The sequence below is a fragment of the Narcine bancroftii genome, chromosome 7 (assembly GCF_036971445.1).
Source record: "Narcine bancroftii isolate sNarBan1 chromosome 7, sNarBan1.hap1, whole genome shotgun sequence".
NCBI lineage: Eukaryota > Metazoa > Chordata > Chondrichthyes > Torpediniformes > Narcinidae > Narcine > Narcine bancroftii.
Window position 1 is genome coordinate 194,615,039 of NC_091475.1, and position 22,823 is coordinate 194,637,861.

At 39.9% G+C, this 22,823-nt stretch overlaps 1 protein-coding gene across 3 annotated transcripts in view; it reads right to left on the bottom strand.

The window, feature by feature from the left end:
- Positions 1-3,683: 3,683 nt before the first annotated feature.
- Positions 3,684-22,823, bottom strand: part of atp10a (ATPase phospholipid transporting 10A) — a 252,799-nt gene continuing 233,659 nt past the window's right edge. For all 3 annotated transcript variants that reach the window (XM_069891894.1, XM_069891893.1, XM_069891895.1), the window contains 7 exons: positions 20,655-20,731; positions 17,289-17,414; positions 12,767-12,967; positions 11,586-11,666; positions 11,184-11,288; positions 10,230-10,417; positions 3,684-6,964 (listed from right to left, as the gene is read on the bottom strand). In XM_069891894.1, the coding sequence (XP_069747995.1) occupies positions 6,301-6,964; positions 10,230-10,417; positions 11,184-11,288; positions 11,586-11,666; positions 12,767-12,967; positions 17,289-17,414; positions 20,655-20,731 (1,442 nt within the window). In that variant the 3' untranslated portion in view covers positions 3,684-6,300. The remainder of the gene's footprint in view (positions 6,965-10,229; positions 10,418-11,183; positions 11,289-11,585; positions 11,667-12,766; positions 12,968-17,288; positions 17,415-20,654; positions 20,732-22,823) is intronic.

The following is a 22,823-nucleotide window of genomic DNA, read 5'->3' on the forward strand; positions in this document are numbered from 1 at the left end:
CCACGTAGTCGCTGATTGGAGTTTCCAAGTCTCAAAGGGCCCCTGCTCGGATGAGTATTACACCAGCAACGATTGCGCATCCGCAGGATGGCACCAGTTCTGTGATGAGCTCAGCCGGCCCTGACTCGTGCCCATGTGAATCCGGGCATACGGGCGGATCAGCCGAGCAGGGACAGACTCATGAGCCCATAGCCGTGCCTGGTGGTCTAGAGGCGCACAGTTGTAGTGTCGGAAGCCGCACCTGCGCGGTCGGTGACCCTTCCAGGCATGCGCAGTGACGAATCCGAGAACTATTAGAAAAGGTGTGGGCTGTGGGGGAGCCTGAAAGATGGCAGGCTGACGAGATCAGCACGCTGTCGATGGGTATCCAGACCTGCAGCCGTACGGTAAGAGGAACTGCTGTATCAGAAGAGGAAGAAAGTACAGCATTACTGGAATTAACACAGGAAGAATATATGGGGTCTGGGACCAGAGAAGGTAGGCCTCAAGGGACAGTGATGAACCTGGACTGGATTCTGTGTTTACAATATTGGAAGGGATTGCTTATCAAATGGAAAACATGTCAATGCAGGTATCTACTCAGATAAAGCAAGGATTTATGGAAGTGAAAACTAAATGAACAATACGTGTGAAGAGATGACCTCTATGAAGAAAGATATGACTGTAGTTAAAAGTGATGTTAGTAGATGTATAAAAACAGTAGACACTGTACAGGACAATTTTAAAAATATTGAAGAAGCCTTTTTTGAATGCAAGAACCAAGTGGATCGTAATAGAGAAAAAATGGAAAAAGTGGAGGACTCTTTCATGGATTGAGGGATTCAGAAGAAGGACTTATTGAAGAAGATTGATTCATTAGAAAATCAAAGTCGAAGAAATAATGTAAAAATAGTAGGTCTTCCAGAAGATATGGAAGGTTCAGATCTGGTAAAGTTTTTTAAGAAATGGATTCCTGAGGTACTGGGCAAGGAATTTTTTCCAGATGGTTTGGAGTTAGATCAGGCTCATAGAGCTCTGAGAAAAAACCATTTCCAGGTCAACCACCATGAGTGGTTTTGATTCGTTGTTTGAAATATCAGGATTGAGAAATTAAACTGCGAATTGCGGTGCAGAAAGCGCGGAAAAATCAAACTCAAATGATGGTTCAAAATAATAATGTTTTTCTATGCTGATCTTAGTCAAGAAATTATTAGAAGGTGCCGAGAGTTTAATTCAGCTAAGGAAGTATTGTGGCAAAAGGGATATAAACTTGCTTTTCGTTATCCGGCTGTATTGAAAGTATTTTTATGGGAATTTTCAATCCCAATTTTTTGAAAATGACTATGATGCATTAATTTTTGCTAATTCATTACCAGATTTGTGAGGAAATGGACGGTCGCCACTATTGTCACCTAAGAGGAGGGGAAATGGGAAGAATGGGAAATACGGAAAGAATGGAAAGAAAGTTGAATTGACGCAAAGTCTTCTTGATATTGAAGACCTGGAACAAGAATTGGGATTGGAGTCGCTGGGTTGTTTATATCTGATTAAGAACTTTGTAAAAGTCTGACTGGGGGGAGGGGGTGGATGACACTGAGACCTTTAGTCACCTGCCACTAGTGGGTTTTACCACACCCAGATTTTTAGGGAGCTACTACTTTTTAGTAGTTTGGCGATTGTATTTTTTTCTTTTTTTTTACTTTTTGGAACTTTTATATAGGAGGGAGTGTGTAGAATATTAAGGGAATTAGAAAGGGGAGCAATATTTTATAGTAGTGTGACATATTATTAGATTGAAGAAATTTTTAATTTGTTTTTTGCAACTTTTATTGTTCAGGGTTTGAATATCCAATTAAGCGCAAATGAGTTTTGGCTTATATAAAAAGAATGAAAGTTGATATTGCTTTCTTGCAAGAAACGCACTTGACCGAAAAAGAGCATTTGAAATTGAAGAGAGATTGGGTTGGTCATGTGTTCTCTTCTTCTTTTAATTCTAAGGCGAGGGCCGTAGCAATTTTAATTTATAAGAAATTACCGTTTGAATTAGAATTGTTTGAGGGAAATACTGGGAGGGTTTTGATGGTGAATTGTAAAATTGATGATGAACGGTTCATGTTGGAGGCTTTTTTATTGTTAAATCTGACTAATGAAAATATTTTGGTTGGGGGAGATATTAAATGTTTTGGATCCTTTATTGGATAGATCTCTGAAAAGTATAAGGAAATCAAAGGTGGCGATACAAATAGGAGCTCTGATGAAAGATTTGAATTTGGTGGAGAGTAAACCCTACAGAGAAAGACTTTTCTTTTCATTCATCTAGACATGATTGATTTTCTAGAATAGACCTTTTTTTTGGTTTCAGCACTTTTGCAAGGTAGAGTACTACAGGCTCAATATATTGGATCATTCTATGTTATTTTTCTTCTGTGTAAGTCCAGAAGTGGTACAATCGTCTTATAGATGGAGATTTAATACAATGCTACTGAGGAAACCAGAGTTTATTACTTTTTTTAGGAACAGATTACTTTGTTTTTGGCTGAGAATACTAATTCAGTACGTAGTAATTTTGTACTGTGGGATGCTTTGAAGGCATATTTGCGAGGACAAATTATTAATTATACTACAAAAGTTAAAAAACAATATGTGGCGGAAAGTCTAACATTGGAGGAACAAATTACTGAGTTGGAAAATGAATTTCAGAAAGATGTTATAGAAGATAAAAAAGCTGCTTTAACGAAGTTGAAATTACGTTATAATACATTACAAACTTATCAGTATGAGCGTTTAATTTACCGATCTAAGCAACGTTATTATGAATTGGGTGAGAGAGCTCACAAGGTATTAGCATGGCAATTAAAAATAGAACAGACATTGCAAACTATTAATGCTGTTAAAAAGAAGTCAATAGTTACCTATAAACCTCAGGAAATCAATGATCAGTTTTATTCATTTTACCAAAAATTATATACTTCTGAGGGAAACCAGGATGTTGGTTCTATTGAATCCTATTTATCTATATTGAAATTACCTGTTTTGGGGGAAGAGGAGTTTAAGGAATTGGAAGCTCCATTTATAGATTTTGAGATTAAAGAAGCTATACAGGAGATGCCGAATGGGAAGTCACCAGGGAATAATGGATTTTTGGCTGAATTCTATAAGGTATTTTATGAAAATTTATCCTCTGTATTTGGAGATGTATTGCAGCAAATAACTGAGAATCAATTGTTACCGGAATCTTGTTCGAGTGCTATAATTACGGTGATTCCAAAGAAAGATAGAGATAATTTGAAAGTATCTTTGTATAGGCCTATTTCTTTATTAAATATAGATTATAAAATTATAGTGAAAGTGTTAGCGAATAGACTCACCAAATATTTACCTCATAAAGGGATGAAAATTGCAGATGATGAATATAAGATTAATTTATTTGCAGATGATGTATTGGTGTATTTGACAGTACCGGAGCAGTCTTTGAAATATTTACAAGATTGTTGAAATTTGGAGAGTTATCATGATATAAAGTAAATTGGGATAAGAGTGAAATATTGCCAGTTGGGGAAGGAGATTATTCAGAATATAAAAAATATTATAAAATTAAAATGGTCAGATAGAATTAAATATTTGGGAGTGGTAGTAAATGCAGATGATCAATCTTTATATAAATTAAATTATGTTCCTTTATTAAAAAGGATTAAAATGGATTTGATTAAAAGGAAAGATCTACCGTTAACATTAATAGGTTGAGTAAATTGTATTAAAATGAATATTTTTCCTCGAATCCAATATCTGTTTCAATATCTGTTTACTTCCAAAGGGTTTTTTTCAGGATTTGAATAGAGTGGTGCATGAGTTTTTATGGAAGGGAAAATTAGCACGAGTAGCCTTACACAAACTTACATGAAAATACACATTAGGTGGATTGGAGTTACCCCATTTTCAAAATTATTATGAAGCAGCACAGTTGAAATTTGTTAGTAGATTGATGGATATGGATCAGCCTCCGAGTTGGGCGAAGGTGGAAATGGCTTGTATTTCCGAAGTTGAGGTGCATCAGTTTATATTTAAGTGGAATGTGAACTTATTACGGGAATGTAATATGCCAGTATTAAAACATTTGTTAAGGATATAAGTTAAAAGAAATATGGTTTTAGGATCAAAGGGTAAATTATCAATTCAAACCCCATTATATCATGATCAGCTTATTCCTTTTTCAATGTTCAATAATCTTTTAAAGAGATGGAATTCTCAGGGTATAAAGATAGTTCAAGACTGTTTTGAAGAAGGCCAGTTTCTTTCTTTTAATCAATTGAGGGTGAAATTTGATATATCTGTAAATTCTTTATTTGTGTATTATCAACTTAGAGCTTTGATTAAAGATAATTATGGTAAAGAACTGAATTTACCTATGTGGATGAAATTTGAATCTTTGATTTCCTCTGTATCAAAGAAAGGTTATATTTCGGATATGTATCAATTGTTACAGGAAAGTATGGATAAACTGGAATGGGAGAAATCGAGGACTAAATGGGAAAGTGATTTAACTTATCTTTTTCCTGAAGATAATTGGGAGGTTATGTGCCATGATAGTGTAACAAAAGTGATGAATGTGTGATATGGAATGGTTACTTATAATTTTTTACATTAGTTATATTTGACTCCACAGAAATTGAAAAAATATGGGTTTAGTAATTCGGACTCTTCTTTTAGCTGTGGATTATGTACTGGAAATTTTTTACATGCCATTTGGTCTTGTGTTAAACCATTTTGGGAAGAAATCATGCTAGTTTGGAAAAATTAAATTACCATTTGACCCATCGATTTTTTTATTGGGCTCTATGGTTTCTTTGAAGGGATTGGGGTCGGATACATTTCAGATTGCATTTATACGTTTAGTGCTGTCTGTAGCTAGTACTTGGAAAGATAATGTGGAGATTAATATAGCAGGCTGGCCTAATGAATTGAGAATGTATTATTATGGAAAAAATTACATGTAACATGCACGATAATTATTCTTTTTTTGTTAAAATGTGGTCACCTTATTTGGAATATATGAATTTAGAAACACTTTGAAATACTGTATATATTCTATGTTTTATTTTTATATTTGGCTCCCCTTAAAGGGGGCTGGCTGAAGGGGTGGGAGGGTGGTTGGGGTTTTTGTTTTTTTTCTATACAAAAAAATTGTTTCTTTTTCTGTTGTGTTGGATTGCAAGTTGTTTAAATTCTTCTAAATAAAGTTTTTAAAGAAGGGCTTTATTGATAGACAAAAGAGGAAATGTTCCCTGATGTAGTGATCACTGGAGAACTCCTACTGTCCTCCTGTAATCACTAAAATGGTAACTATCTTCCTTTTGGTCCTTTCAACTCCAGGCAGTTTCTCCCATAAAATAAGAGAAATAATGACAAGGTTTAGAGCCCAGTGGTTTTCAGACTTTTTCTTTCCATTCACAAACCCTCTTTAAGCAATCTCTATGCCATAGGTGCTCTGTGACTGCTTAAGGTGGTATGTGAGTGGAAAGAAAACGATGGCTTGAATCGTACCTAATGGACTCGTTATGTGCACATTTTCATTACTCAAGAGGAAATGGGCCAATGACAATTGTTCTCAAGCCAAATATTTCAGTAACAATTGCGTCTAGATCAGCGGTTCTTATCCTTTTTCTCCCCCACTCACCTACCACCTTGAGCAATCCCTTACGAATCACAGAACACCTCTGGCATAGGGATTACTTAAAGTGGTATGTGAGTGGAAAGAAAAAGTTTGAAAACTACTGTTCTAGTATAAGAACATGAGGCAATAAGAGCAGCCATTATCCACCAAGCCTCCAAAGCCTGCCCCTCATTCAGTATATTCTGTGCTGGTCTCACTCCTCTTCTGTATCTCACAATTCCTCAATCTTTCAAATACTTATGGACCTCCACCTCAAATAGAGCTAATGATCAGCCTTCCACCATCCTTGGGTCTAGAGAATTCCAGAGATTACCTACCCTCTGACAGAAGAAATTTCTATGCACTTCACTTTTAAGTGACTGGCCCTGTATTTTGTACTGATATCCCCTGGGTAATGGCTCTTTAACATGTACTGAAACGTATACTGGGCAATGGAAACTCCATTTTTGAAAACAGCACTATTTCAGATAACTATATATTAAATCCAGCACAATCTTTCTTTATATTTTACATGTGCAAATTATAAATTATATTTGACTTTTTTAAAGATTTCTGAACAGATAATCTAATATTAAATATACATTTTATAAGACTATAATCTGAACTGTGCAAAGTTTAAAAGAAAGGCACTTTAAGCAGGCTGGTTGTGGTCATAAAGGATTTACTTCCACAGAACTCTTTTCTGATGATTGTATTCGGGGTGAAGTGCAGGAATGGTTTTGAAACAGTTGCTCAGAGTGTTTTCCACCCTCCAGAATCACATGACCTGGAACAGGTTTCTCACCGTCCAATGCCTGTGCCTGTAACAAGGAATGTAAAGAAAGTTCTGCATAATTGGAGGATGATGACAATGCCTTCCAGTTTGGTAAATTTGATTGATCCATCCCAGTGTACGAGTTCAGTGGTATGACATCTTCTATGAATGGCAGCTCTACCACCGATTCGGTGCGCCAGACTTTGTGTAAGTGCGGCTGTCTATTTTGGATGCCTGATGATTTCCCATTCAGTTGGGAGAGTTGTGCACCTTCTTTAGGCCCCCTCACAGCTAAACCAGTTTCTGGCGCTGCTTGCTTATTGCTTGGACCATTAGCGGGTTGGTCTGCATCCACAGGAACACGATGGCAATCGCTGGATGAGGAACCATGGATGTCAGCTCCAGAGAGCGTTGAGTCAGGTTTCAGTGTCGCTGAGCAACTGCCTGAGACGTTCCATTTACCAACAGGGCACGAAGCCGCAGCACGCAGCCTGTCCAGCTGACGGCCACGCTGGATCGGTGTAGGGAACAAGCTGCCTTGAAAGACTCGGTACAAGTACCTGCAAGAAATGTTTTTATTGAGAGTAAAAATGTTTTATGGAGCATAAAAAGCAGTGGAATATTAAAAACCCTTGCTGACCAACTTGTTAATGTTTTCATGGATATATTCAACATCTCACTCTGGCAGGGCATGGTACCCACCTGTTTCAAACAGGCAGCAATCGTACAGGTGCCCAAGAAGTGTGTAGCAAACTGCCTAAATGATTATCAACCAGTGGCTCTCATATCAACAGTGTTGAAGTGTTTAGAAAGGCTGATGCTGAAGCATATCAGCTCCTGTCTGAGCAGTGACATGGATCGATTCCGATTCGTTTACCATAGCAACAGGTCTACGGCAGATGCCAGCTCACTGGCTCTACACAAAGCCCTGGAACACCTGGACAGCAAAGATACATACATCAGGATGCTCGTTATTGACTACAGTTCGACGTTTAAAGCCATCATCTCCTCAAATTTGATCAGCAAACTCCAGGGCATGGGACTCAACACCTCACTGTGTAATTGGATCCTGTATTCTTAGTCCCCTGCTCTATTCGCTTTACATCTATAATTGGGTGACAACAACAGCCACAAATTCACTGACGAGATACCAAGGAAGTGGGTTGCATAAAATGGGGTAATGAGCCAGCATACAGGAGAGAAATTGAATACTGCATCAATAACAACCTTGCACTTAATGTCACCAAAACAAAGGAGTTGAATGTTGACTTCAGGAAGGGAAAACCAGACCTAGTAATCATTGGGGGATCAGAATTGGGAGGGTGAGCAAATCTTGGGAGTCACTATCTTGGGGGATCTTTCTTGGACCCAACCCACTAAGAAAGGACGTCAGAGCCTCTACTTCCTCAGGAATTTGTGAAGGCTTGGTATGACATTGGAAACCCTGGCAAATTTCGGCAGGTGTTTGGTGGAAAGTGTGCTGACCGGCTACATCATTGTCTGGTAATGGAGACACCAATATCCTTGGGTGTTAAGTCCTGCAAAAAGTAGTGGAAACAGCCCAGGATATCACAGGCAAAAACCTCCCCATTATTGAGAACATCTATAGGGAACGTTGCAGTCAGAGAGGAGTCAGCAAGGATCCACGTCATCTAGCACAAACACTGTTCTTGCTGCTCCCATCAGGAAAGAGGCATAGTTACCACAAGACTCACGTCACCATATTGAGGAACACTGCTACCCCTCCACCATATGACTCTTCCACCACAAACTCAATTAGGGACTTACTTTTGCACTTTATTTAATTTCTCTTTCTGTATTGCACAGTGTGTTTACATTTCTTTATTTGTTTACATGTGTACGTTGAGAAGATTTTTTTTGCACTACCCATAAGTGGTAATTCTGCCTTGCTGGCCAGAAAAAGAATCTCAGTGTTGTATGTTTTGTCATGTATGTACTCTGACAACGATGAGAGGCGGGACTTCTTTTCCTTGGGTTCATTGTCATACACATTGAATTTCGGCATGCACCGAAATTCTTACCTGCTGCTAAGAGGGGCAATTATTGAGGAATGAAAAGTAATGAGGGATATAGAGTAGACAGCAGGAAATATTTTCCCTTATCAGAGGAAAATAAAGTCTCCACTAATCCTACATGAGTTCCACATTCGCAACAACCCAGTCATGGTGCGTGAGAAAGTTTGTTTTGTGAGCTGTCCAGCTAGACTTCTCATACATAAGGCAACAAGATAGACATAGGACAAAAGTGCAGAGTCACAGAGAGAGATCAGTTGGTACGGGGCAAAGGCGACCTAATTTTACTGCTGTGAGGTTCATTTAGGTGTTTAATATTGGCAGAGAAGAAATTGTCCTTTAATTTAATAAATAAATTTTCAAAATAAATACTCCATGATATGCAATATTATAGTATAGCATAGTAAGTTGAACAGCAGTGAGCTGTTCTTTGCTGTTATTGGAGCAATGAAGATTGAGGGAAAAATGAATTAAAGTGTATAAAATTATGGCGAAGGCGAGATAGGTTGAACAGGAAGAATCTATTTCCCTCGCTAAAGAGGTGGTAATTTATTTGGCAGAAAAATTCAAGGGGAGTTGAGATTATTTTTCAACCAAAAAGTGCTAGATTTTCGAATTCGCTGCCTGCAGGGTGAAGGAAGGAGAAAACCTCATGGATGCAGTGGCAGCCGAGGGGCGGGACGCCATGCTCGAATTGTCCCCAAGATTCCGGCCGACCACATGTTCTGTGGGTCCGTGCTAAGTTGGTGCTGGATCTCCTTCATCTCAGGGACGAATTCAGCAGTCTGGGAAATGCGTTGGGAGCATCGTGACATCACGTCCGATTTTGGTACAGGCGAACCGCATAAAAGTTGCCTGTAAAACTAAAAAAAGCAGTTTTTTTTGCTGATGACCATTTGATTCAGACATTTTGCTTGTAGCTCTGCCCTTAAGGCACCACAATGTATATATATATATATATATATATATATTTTATATATATATATATATATAAATATATATATATATATATATATATATAATATATATACACTTCTGTGTAAATGGTTGCTACAATGTCTTCAGGAATGGCTTAGTTGGTTCCCATAGTTTAGATGTAAGAGTTTCTATTTAAGGAAAAGGGAAGTGTCTGTTTTTGGCCCATATCATATAGTCTCATCAACGTGTTGCAATCTTACTACGTTGGACATGTTGGATGGTTTATTTTTAAAGCATAAAGTACCATATAAACTGAAATATATTTGACATTTGTAACTGAATAAAAACACTAACTTTTAAAAATATTTAAATACTGCTATTAAATCACTTCTATTAGGTGTTTCATCTTAACAATTATCCTTTTTTTTTCTCAGTTCTCATCCCTTGGTGTGCCACAGTTCGATGCTCCACTCCTGGTACATGACTATAATTGGTGAAGGACCTGCTTTTCAGAGTAGCAAGGATGGGATCTGAGTCTAGGTAGGCTGACAACAAGTTCCAGGAGTAACTAAAGGTAAGGTCACAGGTCCTGGGAGCAGAATGGGTTCGGAAGATCTGGCCCAATATGCCATTGTGGGACCACCGATAGAATATAGGTAGGACATTATTTATAACCGAAAACCCAGGCAATGGAACTCTCATTGCTGATTCCTTCAGAACATCTGCTTGTTTCCTTTCTCCTAAGTTTGATTTAATTGATTGGTAACTGATTGCTAATCTAGTCCATGACACACATGCTCAAGAGAATTTCATTGGATCACTATCTAATGGATTGCACCCATTCTGTGCCCCTTCAATTGTTAAATTAGGTTACCTGGGTAGTAAGGCTGTCGTTGGTGTGAGAACACAGATCAAATAAAACTTTGGATCCACCATCAACTTCTGCATAGTCCAGTAGGGATTGGATGGAGGATAGCACTTAGGACAAGCTGCATTATAACTCAGCGCCACAGTAAAGAACAGAACAATGCTGAAAACAATGGAGGTGACATGCATCCAAGTCTGAAAACAAAAATAGAGATTTTATCAGGAATACATGTTGAATTCCTAAATTATTTTTCTCCTTGAACTGCAGACAACAGACAGAGGATGAGCCAGCTCATGCCAAAGGAAAAAAAATCAACAATTGATGAAGAATCAAACCATAATTCAATATATCAAGCTTCATTTTGTAAAAGTTTCCTTTCTACTTCAATTAATGTCATTTCAAATTCATCTTGGAAAGATTTTAGGAAGACAGCAAGATGTCAGAGGCCAGGAGTTTGCAATAATAGGGGTGTGAGGCTTTTGGTGACCAGAGTGATCATCAAGGAAGTTTGGACAATACATCTAAACCGAGAAAGCAATGGGCTGTTGTCTGAGATGCCCTGCTCTGTCATAGCTTGAACTGTTCTAGTCTTCACCAGTAAGCGGAAGGAATCAGCGAATTGATATGAACATCAAATATTTAATATACCTTTTGACTGTGAAAGGGTTTCTTGACATGTTAAATCCTTTTGAATGAGGTTTAGATGATAATTTTTGCTTAACAAACGCTTTGGTTTTCAAAACTACCATAATTTATGTTAGAATTCCTTGGCTTTCAAATTTTAAAAAAAGAATGTCAAATTGGAAAAGTTTTTGGAAAAAAAAATCCATATAGCATCTTGTACCAAGAGATTTGATACAGACAACACTGAGAACTACTGCACATTACACAGTTTTGTAAGTTTTTCACAAGCCTGCAGGTCAAATGGGAAAGGACAGTGCCGATGAGGAGACTCCTTACCCATGTTTTGGTTTCAATGCACAGATGCATTAAGATCGTGAATAGAGCCAGGGTGGTTATAGGTGTCCCCCAGGTAAAGATGTCAACATCTGAATCCTGGTAAGCCTATAAGAGGGAAGCAAGAAAACAAATTCATAGCCACAAATTTATTTCAGTTTACTTTGGCAGAAAAAAAATCTCCGACACAAGTTGGATTTCTCATTTTGCACTGAATAGTTATTATAAATCTATTTTGTGAATTTATGGTCTTTTTTATTTCAATGCATATTTAATATGTTGGGTTTTTTTTGTTTATATTTTACAAAGAACCTGATCAACAGCAGCAAGTAAGAATTTTGGTGAATAAGTACAGTACATTGTACAATATATATGACAATAAACAATATCGTCATCACAACGTACCAAATATGGAAAGAAGAAGCAGATGAGACTTTGGTAGAGAGCATCAATCATGTTCATCCAGAACATGTATGGCTGGTATTCCTGGAAGAACAAGCAATTGAAAAGGTTAGTTTCGAATAGAGTGTGTGACAGATGGCACACAGCTAACGTACAGTAATTTTATTTGTTACCTAACAATTACAGCACGGAAACAGGCCATTTTTGCCCTTCTAGCATTAACATTTACAGATAAATCAATTCTTTTTTAGCTTCTGTTTCATTTGTTCTGACTATGCAAAGCCTCTTATTTTTATTTCTTTTGTGGGAATGTGGAGATTATTGTCTTTTTTATTTTAACCAAGAGGCTTGATAGAAACAGAGGTAAGAGCTGCACAGAGTTGGCGAGCATGGAAACATGCCCTTTGGTTCTCCATCCGTGGCAACTTTCGACCATCCATTTACGCAAATCCAATACCAATCCCATGTTATTTTTCCCATATTCCAAACAGCTCCCCTTCAGATTATCTCCCACCTATACAATTTGATAGGTTAATTGGCACATCTTTGGGATGTGGGAAAGTCACATGGTCTCATGGAGAATGTCGAAACTCCATATAATCAGTAGTAGAGGTCAGGATCAAACCAAGTTGTTGGAGCAGTGAAGCAGCAACTCTTATTAAGTGCATGTCCCGAGGCAAGAACCAGGAAAGGAGGCAGACTTTATTTTCTGAGAGATGAACTTTCACATTCTTTTGTAGTGAATTTAATTTTCTAACATTAAGATAACAGCTTCTAATTCCAGAATTCATTGAATACCGGAACCTGGATTCACAAGGGAGTGGTGAGGGCAAGAAGGACTCCCGAAGGATCTCGGATGCTGAAGGCTTCCTGATCGTATCGGAGGTTTGGATCTGGAGCTCGGGTTGTCGATAGTTGGAACAGGAGTCTGTGGGGCTGCAAAGGCTACGGGGTTGCTGGAGACAAGTCCATGGACACACGGTGCTTCTCTTTCTCTTACTGTTAGGGGTATCGGGCAATGCTCATGGTGAGTGCCTTAAGGCAACCAAAAGCTGAAGTATATCATGCAAATTGGATTATTACTGTATTATTACATGACAATAGAGGAATCTTTGATCCTTTGAACATTTGAATTAACTCTGAAACCGACAGCTGCTGCTAATATATCTTAGTCACTTTCTTACCTCGGAATTCTGTCCACCTTTATACAGATGAGGTAAGGCCACCAGGGTTTCCGCTGAAACATCCTTATCAAGTATTCCCGTGATTAGTTGGGGGATGGACGAAAACAGGAGGTTGAAGAAAATAAGGTACCACTGGTCGATCATCGTCGAACCCGAAAATCCGCAGAAGAACTGGTACCAGAAAAGGAGAGCAACAAACATCTGAAGAAAGGAATAAAAGGTGACCTTGTAATTTGTGCTGGGTGTGTTCAATAATGAAATTCCCACATGAGGTAACTGAGAGAGCAACGCTCTAAGCTTTTGAATATTAAGTCATAGCTACAGTTTCTGAAGTAAATATCAAATAGAATTAGAAAGTATTTTAAAGCAAAAAAAAGATGTTAAAGTTAGTACAATTGCAAATTAAATTATTTTAAAGGGACAGGAAATTGCAAATGGTGAAAGCCAAAATTTCTTTTGGAAACTGTACATTCCATTTTCAGCCTCATTTCTCTCCAAACTCTACGTGGCTAAATGTTCACTCAGTGAACCATCCCAAGTTTGGAGCAGTTGCTCAGCATTCTTTCCATCATCTCCTTTTCTTTAATGTGTGACTCTGTCTCTCAGTCCCAGAGAAATGCTACATACTCATTTTGTCAGAACAGCGGTACCAATCATTTTATGAAGGGAACCAAATTTATAAAAACAGAAAATGTTGGGGATTCTCAGCAGGTCCAACGTTTTGAAATTGTTTTGTAGTGCTTGAATGAACCCACATTTAATCTGAAGCAATTTAAAAAAAAATCAATAAAATATTTGAATATATGTGAAAGTCAACGATGTTCAGCATTCTGCCAGGGGGAGCTGTCAAAGCTCCAGGGACATGCTGTACTGGTAGGTTAGTGTCATCTTGAAGGTCATTGCCAGCCAATATAAACCATCCAAGGATCTCAGCCATGTATGATGTGGGCGATATGATATTAAATGGGTTATATATTTGTAAGGGGAAGCAGGAAAACTAGCTGCAAATGAAGTTGAACCATGAAGACACACTTGATAAGAGTCAAGGGGTATGAAGGGAGAATGCTCACTCCTGAATCGGCACACCAGTGGAATGTTAAGGAGAGCTGCAGTGCAGTTACAGATTGCATCTGTTATCCATTCAGGTGGCGATGGTGTCAGTGCCAAGGCCAGCATTTATCATGAGCCTCTGTTGCGCTTCAATGAGGCACCTGACCAGGTTATTTCATAGGAAATGAAGCATAGGAAATAAGCCAGACTGGGCAAGGACAGCGGACTTCCTTCCCGAAGGACATCCACGAATTGGTTTTTAATGAATATCTGTTCGCTTCATGATTATCACTGATTAATTTAATTATTTGAATTGAAATTTCCCAGCTGTCATGGTGGAATTCAAATTCATGTCTCCAGGTCAACGCTCCATGTCTTTGAATATTGGTCCAGCAATTTAACCACGACATGAATGTGTCCCAGAGGCACGTATCTCCTCTACTGGCAGATCTAAGTTAAGCTGCTGAATACAAATACTGTGATAAAGGTCAGCACTGGATCATGTTTCGGTTAAGTGAGTGGGCAAGGGCCTGGCAGATGGTGTACAATGTTGGTAAATGTGAGGTTATCCACATTGGAAGAAAGAAATGGAAGACCAGATTATTATTTAAATGGCAAGTGATTGCAGCGTGCTGCCATGCAGAAGGATTTGGGAGTGCAAAAGATTGGTTTGCAGGTGCAGCAGGCTATCAAGAAGGCAAATGGAATGTTGGCCATTGCTAGAGGGACTGAATTTAGGAGCAGGGAGGTTATGCTGCAACCGTACAAGGTACCGGTGAGGCCGCCTCTAGAGTACTGCATGCAGTTCTGGTCTCCTAACTTGAGGAAGGATGTATTGGCTTTGGCGGCGGTCCAGAGCAGGTTCACCAGGTTGATTCCAGAGATGAGGGGGTTAGCCCATGAGGAGGGATTGAGTTGTCTGGGACTGTACTGGCTGGAATTTAGAAGAATGAGAAGGGATCTTATAGAAACGTACAGAATTATGAGCATAGATAAGATAGAGGTAAGCAAGTTGTTTAAATCAGTGGGGGAGACTTGAACTAGGGGACATAGCCAAGGATTCAGGGGGATATATTTAGGACAGAGATAAAGAGGAATTGCTTTTCCCAGAGGATGGTGAATGTATGGAATTCCCTGCCCATTGAAGCAGTGGAGGCTACCTTGGTAAATATATTTAAGACAAGGTTGGATAGATTTTTACATAGCAGTGGGATTAAGGGATATGGGGAAAAGGCACGTAATTGGAAATGAGCCTATCGTCAGACTTGACGGGCCGGATGGCCAACTCCTGCTCCTATTTCTTACATTCTTATGTTTATTGTCATCTAATTGTACATGTAAAATCAGACGAAACAGCGATTCTCTGGTCCACGATGCACACATATACTCTTGCCTGTTCACTTGTGAGTACTCTTGGTATCTGCAGTGTTGTGAAGCTTGGTTAATTTTAATGCCGGGACCACCCCTTTCCCTGGGCCTTAAAAGCATTGAAAATACCACCTATTTGGAGAGTTGACCACAAGCAGCTGCTGTTCCCTCCAATGTGTATTAGGCCCACATCCTAATAATGACAAACATTGCTTGGCTTCAGTCTTTCTTTCCTCAGTCAAAACAGACTGTGATGCACCAGGCAAATAGTAGGGAGCATGGTCCTGTTTAGCCTTGCTCACTGACTGGTAAGATGCGCAATCCCATACCAATGCTTCCCTGCATCACCTCTGACATGGGGGAGATGCTCAGATTGTTTGCATTGGCTTGCAGTTACATAGAAACATAGAAGATAGGAGCAGGAGTAGGTCATTTGGCCCTTCGAGCCTGCTCCGCCATTCAATGAGATCATGGCTGATCTTAAAGTTCAGTACCCCGTCCCCGCCTTCTCTCTGTAACCCCTAATTCCCTTATACTGAAGAAATAGATCTAATTCCCTCTTAAATATATTTAATGAACCTGCCTCTACTGCCCTCTGTGGCAATGAATTCCACAGATTCACCACCCTCTGGGTCAAAAAATTCCTCCTCATCTCAGTTCTAAATGGTTTGCCTATTATCCTCGAACCATGGCCCCGGGTTCTGGACTCCTTCATGATGGACAAAGATAAACGCTAACCTACCAGCTATGCCCCTGGAGTTTTGACAACGAGTTAAGCAACACCTCCAGGCAGAATTCTGAACATTGTTGATTTTAACAAATATTCAAAAATTATTTTACTGAAAGATATTTAAAAAAATAACAAGATCAAATGTGGGATAATTACATTTTAAATTTACACATACATACAGCCTGGCTCAATTAAGATGATCAAAACAGATTATCTGGTTATTATATCTGCTACTCATGACCCTTACCGTGTATAAATCGACTGGCTTTTTTCTACCAGCAACAAGATTTGAACCACACTTCTAAAGTTTTGGGAGTCAGTAAGAGGTGTTAACACAAATTATAACATCTTTATAATCAATTACAAACATATTATTAAAAAGAACTTGCATTATCTTTACGCTTCTCAAAGTGCTAGCGTACAATCCTTGTAAGATGCCTGAGCAAATATCTCACGGCAACCAAACGAACAGGCTGATAAATTTGAGATGTGGAGAACACAGCAGATCTTCCTCCCTGTCATACCTACAGTATGCTGCAGATACTCATCCATGCCATATTCATCACTGCTTACCTCTCCATGCCCTTTCCACCAGTGCCCCAACTTCCCTTCCCTCTCCATGCAGAGAGCTAGCCTTCTGAGCCCCTGATCACTTCTCAACTTCTTTCACTTCTACCCTTCCACCCGTCTCCACCTATACCCTCGTTCCTGTTAGCCTCTTCCTCCCTCCTCTCTTCCCCTTTCCCGACCTTTTTATTCAGACATCTACCTATTTTTGCAGATTCTTGAGGAAGGGCTCAGGCCTGCAATGTTGATGGTATATCTTGACCCCCCCCCCACCCCCGGCACTATGAACGCTGCTGAGTTCCTCCAGCATTTTTTTAAACTGAAAGTTTGATTGCCTTTTACTTCAATTCGATGCTGCTGAGCTTTTTCAGTACTGCTACAGATACTCATCCTACTATATCTTGTGGACAATGCAGATACTCGTCAACTGCAATATTCTGAGTACTCTTCAGGTACATATTGCTGCTATATATTGAGTACACTGCTGGTATTCATTCCTGCCACATCTAGAACATTTAATTTGTTTTTAATGCAGTTATTTTTAAAAAATGGCAATGCCAGGAAGGCCAGCATTTGCTGTAGATTACCTGGTGAAATTCGCCTTCTTGGTAATAGTGCTGTGGGATTATTTACATCCATCTCCCTTAGCATCTCACACAAGGAAAGGCACCTCCTACATTGTGACACCCTCTCAGTACTGTACTGCATTACATTCACGTGTCTGAAGAGGGATTTTATATTCAATGAATAGTAATCAACATTAACGGTGAATATTATGCTTCAATTAGGCAAAAGAAAACAACTCACTGCATTTTTATAGAAGAAGTATAGCACCGTGTTAGCGAGGCGGGAGTAACACCAGTGACCGTGTACCAACAAGAGCTTCTGTAAATGCCGAAACCGTGCGACGGCAAAGTCACTTGCCATTGCTGCCTACAAGAAATAATAGCACAGAAATACTTTCAACCTTTGCAAAATTAATGGTAAGAAACCAGGAACAAAGAGCAGAGACATCATGGACTTGTATCGAGCCTTTAACTAAACCAAACATCTCAAGGCTCTTTAATAAACCCAGGGCAGCACCTTCCACCACCAGCCCCTGTCCACCATCTCTGAAGACGCAATAATGGCTGGCTCTCCCTGAAAAGGATGAAAGAGGAACCTGACACCTGCTGCATGGGCTGACCATACTGCCATTTGAGCTCATAAATGGCAGCAACAGGCTTGACAATGCCCACAGCATCAGAGGTTGCCTGCCCGTGACTCTGCATTTTCCTGAACTCACCAATGACACAGTTTGGGATGAGCCACTCCTGCTAAAGTAAACCCTAAGCCTGCAGTCTACTTACGTTTGGTTATTACACGGGGCGTTGTTTCATTTACTGCTTGTCCATATTTTGATTCTGTAAATATATTGGTACACCACCAGAGTAACGTCCTAGCTAGACTCTCTACCAAAAGCTCTGTTTACGTCAGAGTTTCTTGGGGTGTGTCACAGGGCACTCTTCCAACATTAAAAAAATAAAGGTGGCTCCTGGAATTCCTGGAAATTACTCTCGTCTGCGTGTGTATTTCAGCATCCATGTTTGTGTGGTCGCTTTTAAAAGGGAATGATCGACCATGCTTTGTATTGCAGGAAGAAATGCATTTACGTTAAGCAGTGCGGACTTGTTCGGCCAATTGACCTACTTCTGCTCCTCCATCTTGTGAATAAACTCTAAGGCTGAAGAATTCTTGTGCAGAGTGAATGATGTGTTTTAATGAGTGCCTCAATAAAAGAATTAAAGGTGGAGAAAGGAGGGAGGGAATTCTGGAATGGAGCTCCTGGGAGCTGCTGTAAAATTAGGGGCATGTTTCTGGCTTGCATTGAGGTCGGGTTCAGGGATGGAGGAAGTCACAAATGGGGAAAAGCGCACTGAGAAAAATGATGGGAATTATATGTCAAGTGACGGGGGACCTGAGAACCAATGCAGGCCAGTGAAGCAGTAGTGATGGGTGGAGAAAAAAAAACGGTACAGGGAGCAGAATCTTCAATCTGTTGAAATTTACAGGTGCTGCAGGATGGGGTGAATGTCAGAGTGGTGACCGTGACTTGGACGAGAGCATCAGTTATTGAAAGGATGAAGAAGGGCAGAGAAGGTCTTTGTGTTGCCAAGAGTAAGCAGTTAGAGAATTCTTTGGCTTGGCTTCGCGGACGAATTAATTTAGGGATAAATGGCACACTGATGCCACACTATGGTCTGATTCAGCCATCTGCAATGGTCGGGAAGGAAGATGGACACAATGGCAAGAGATAATGTAGCCCCTCAGACCAATGTGAAAGGCAACCCAACAAATGCTGAGCTTCATGTTTCAACAGACAAGTAGAGGGGCTGAATGTCATAGTGTGCACCTGTAGAAATTGTCCTGTATTCATCTGAGCAAGTCCATTATACCCATGCCTGTTCTTTGCAGATCTTGAGGTAGCCACAGATGAGTCACCCAGCATATGATCTCCTCTTATGGCCACAGAACTTTTAGAGCTGTTCAGTTGAGTTTCTGGGTTTATCAAAGGGGGATTGCCCTTGAGATGCTGGTGGTGAGCACAGCTTTAAACCACTTAAGTATGATGGAATAGTTGGTTCTGTCTCTTCAGACAGTGTTCAACCACAGGGCTGTGAATCTGGAGCAATAGAGTGGCCAAAGGGAACCTCTTTACACATTAATGAGCAAGATAGACTTTTAACCACTATTTGGTCACTGATAACAATAGTAGTCACTGTTGCCAATAATATGTTTTTATGACGAATGTATTTAACTGAGTTTATGTTCTCCATCTGCTGAGGAGGGATTTGAACTGGTTCATTACTTCAGGTCTCTGGTTACTGCCCCAGCGCACTAACTATTAAATTGCTGCTCTGTATGATGCATACAGGCCTTCTTAAAAAAATAAAATCACATTAAGCAGGTCTTTTCAAACAGTTTATTAATGTAACCCATTTATGACAATACATCTCGTGACCAGGCAGATGAGAAATACCCCATTACAAAACGACGGCTGCACTATCCCTGACGCTCTCTAGTGTGCAAATATCATGCAATGTTGCCTGACTTCCTCCACCAAATGAAATCATATTTAAGTTCTGACATGTTAATTAAACTGTCAATGGTAGATGCATTGGGACTGCTGAAGTGTACACATTTTACTTTAATTATTTCACACCAAGCAAGATTTTTTTTAAGTGTTAACCTGAAGGGGGATTAATAAACATCCGCTACCGTGAAAAAGCAAGAGTCAAACTGTATTCAAATTGTTAAGAAAATTTAAAAAAATTAATGATATTGCTCGGAGAGACATAAACCTCCACACATGGTATCTGGCCTAGAAGGGAATTAAGGATACAGAAGCAGGTTATGGGCTTTGGGAGATGGGAGAAGGTAGAAATAATCAGGGAGTTTACTTGTTTTAACAATGTATGACACAAATGTGTAAGAAAAATAAAGGGTTCTCACCGTGAGGTTGGGAAAAATTAGACTGTTGTGATAAAAGCACAACGCTGGAGAAACTCAGCAGGTCACACAGTGCACAAAGGTAACCAATGCTTTGGGCTTGAGCCCTTCATCAAGGTGTGAGTGAAATGTAGGCAGGCCTGAATAAAATGGGGGGAGGGACAGGGGCACAGGCCCACAGTCAAGAGGTAATAGATGGATAAGGGACAGAAGGTGCAACAGCAAACAGGGGGAGGGGGAATGGCTCTGTGAGTGGAGAGGGAAGGGGGTGGAGGACTGGAGGAAAGAAGACAGAAGTGTAGGAAAGAGAGGGAGAACTAGGGGTTGGTTTAGCAGTAACCGGAGAAGTCGATGTTAATGCCCTCTGGTTGAAGAGGGCATTAACATCGGTTGAATTGGTGTTGCTCCTCCAACTTACAGGTGGCAGTGTGAACTGTTGGGTTGTTGTGGAGTAGGTTTACAATATCATGAGCTGAAGAGCCTGTACTGTGCTGTAATTTTCCATGTATAGAGATATTCAGCAGAGAAAATTGGGTCAAAAGGGCCAGTTACCATGCTGTACGTTTAAATTAAAAAAAAACATTTAAATTTAAAACATTATGAAGAGCCACGTGGGCTGTATGTCTCCTATCGAGGTAGATGTGTAGGAGCAGCACTATACATTGATTTGAGAGTACAATCTACCTGCATCCCTTCTTGGCCAGAAATCCCCACTCCAACATCGGCAACCTGGATCATGCTGACATCATTGGCGCCGTCTCCTGCAGTCAGTGAGCAATAAAATGGAACCTGAGAATGGGCACGGTGCACGGTCCCCTCTAAGTTGTGCACAGCGCACAAAGGCAATTCAGGTGTGCACAAACTGAACAAAGTAGTTCAAAGTATGGAATAAAATCTTCACTGAATACATCACTTTGTAGAATGCAATCATACTTAAAACATATTAAAACATGCCAATACAGTTTTATTAACCATGAGAGATAGGCTGTGTCAAAATGATCTTGAAACTGTTTCAGGTTTACACTTGCACAAGCATTCAGTGCACTCATACTTTTGTCACAGGGAAAAAAAAAATGCAGAAGATTTTTGCACACACTGACTGCTAAAGATTAGAGGGAACATTGGCACAGTGTTAGTGATCTTGTGTGATTCTAGAAACGTGATAGAGCTTTGACCATTCGCTGAACCAGACATGATGTTTTGAAATGAAAATAAAATATACTGGAAATACTCAGCAGGTCAGGTAGCATCTGCAAAAGGAGAAGTAGAGCTTCAGGTCGACGAACTTCCATCGGAAAATGACCGTGTTAAGTTGAATGACAATTTGGAGCAGTAGAAACATGCAACGTCGGCATTTAATGTCCACACACTATTTTCATAATCCTGTAATTATAATGGCTGTAAGATAATAAGCCGTTCTGGCCAGATGTATCACAGTGTGGTACAGTTGCTGCAGAGAAATGGATCGGAGGTCAATCTACAGGACCAAAAGAGTGGCAGAGAGGATCACTGGAGTCTCCATTCCCCCCGTCCCCCCCTTAACATGATCTACAGGGATCATTGTCTGAAGAGGACCCCTTCTTCCCCGCACACAGAATCTTTCAGCTGCTCCCATTAGGAAAGAGATATAGGAGGATCAGAGCTTGCAACACCAGGCTGAGGAACAGCTTCTTCCTATGAGCAGTGAGAATGCTAAATGACCAAAGGACCTGCTCACACTAACCATTCGAGCCTCCCATGTTTATGAAAGAAAAAAAAATTATTTATTTGTATCTACGAATACTTGTCCTGCACAAGTATTGTCTGTCTGCATGTGTGTTATGTCTGGCTGTGTGTCTGAGTGTTTTGCACCGAGGACTGGAGAATGTGGTTTCGTTGGGTTGTACTTGTGCAATCACATGACAATAAACTAGACTTGACTTGAAGATTGATTGACTAGTACACTCAGGATCACCCAAAGTTAGCACGGAAAGCTTTGTTTGGATACTTGTCTGCAATCTAGTACTCACACTGCTGGAAGAGAAAGAGTATAGCATTTACATAAATAGAAAATACATAAATCTCCCAGTAGATCAGGGGTTATGACCATTTTACCTTACTTTGATAATGTAGGCACCCAAAAGTTAATTTCAAGGGCAGGTTGTCTAGTGTTGGCTGATGTTCCTTTGAATGTGAGGAATAAGGATGAGATGATAAAAGTTTGTTGAAAAACATTAAATAATTAATCATTAACTACTTTTTTAGGGGGAAGCGTAGGATATCATGTAAAAATTATGAGTTAAGGCTGTCCAGGAGATACTGATTCATATGAGGGGCTGTGAAAATTATGGGGTCATCCAGTGTGTGTCATTATATTGGAACAGCACAATTCTGCCACAGACTTATTTCAGACCAGGGTTTCTTGTCAGACGTTTCAACCAACTTCATTCCTCCCATTAATTTACAAAGGCCAGATAAATCCATCTATAATCTCAAACTTGAGAGATAGAAGATTGCTGCAGGCACTGAATATACTTGTGTAAAAGTCAAGTCTTGAAGACAATGTTTTAATGTTAAATTTATGGGGTCGACTATTACACACAATACTAATTTTGAATGGAGGGCCCTCGCCTTCCCAAGATCGCGTTCACTGGCCACCGAGACAGAGGTGCACCAAAGAGGTACAAGGACTGCTTAAAGAAATCTCTTGGTGCCTGCCCCATTGACCACCGCCAGTGGGCTGATCTCGCCTCCAACCGTGCATCTCGGCGCCTCACAGTTCGGCGGGCAGCAACTTCCTTTGAAGAAGACCGCAGAGCCTACCTCACTGACAAAAGACAAAGGAGGAAAAATCCAACACCCAACCCAACCCAC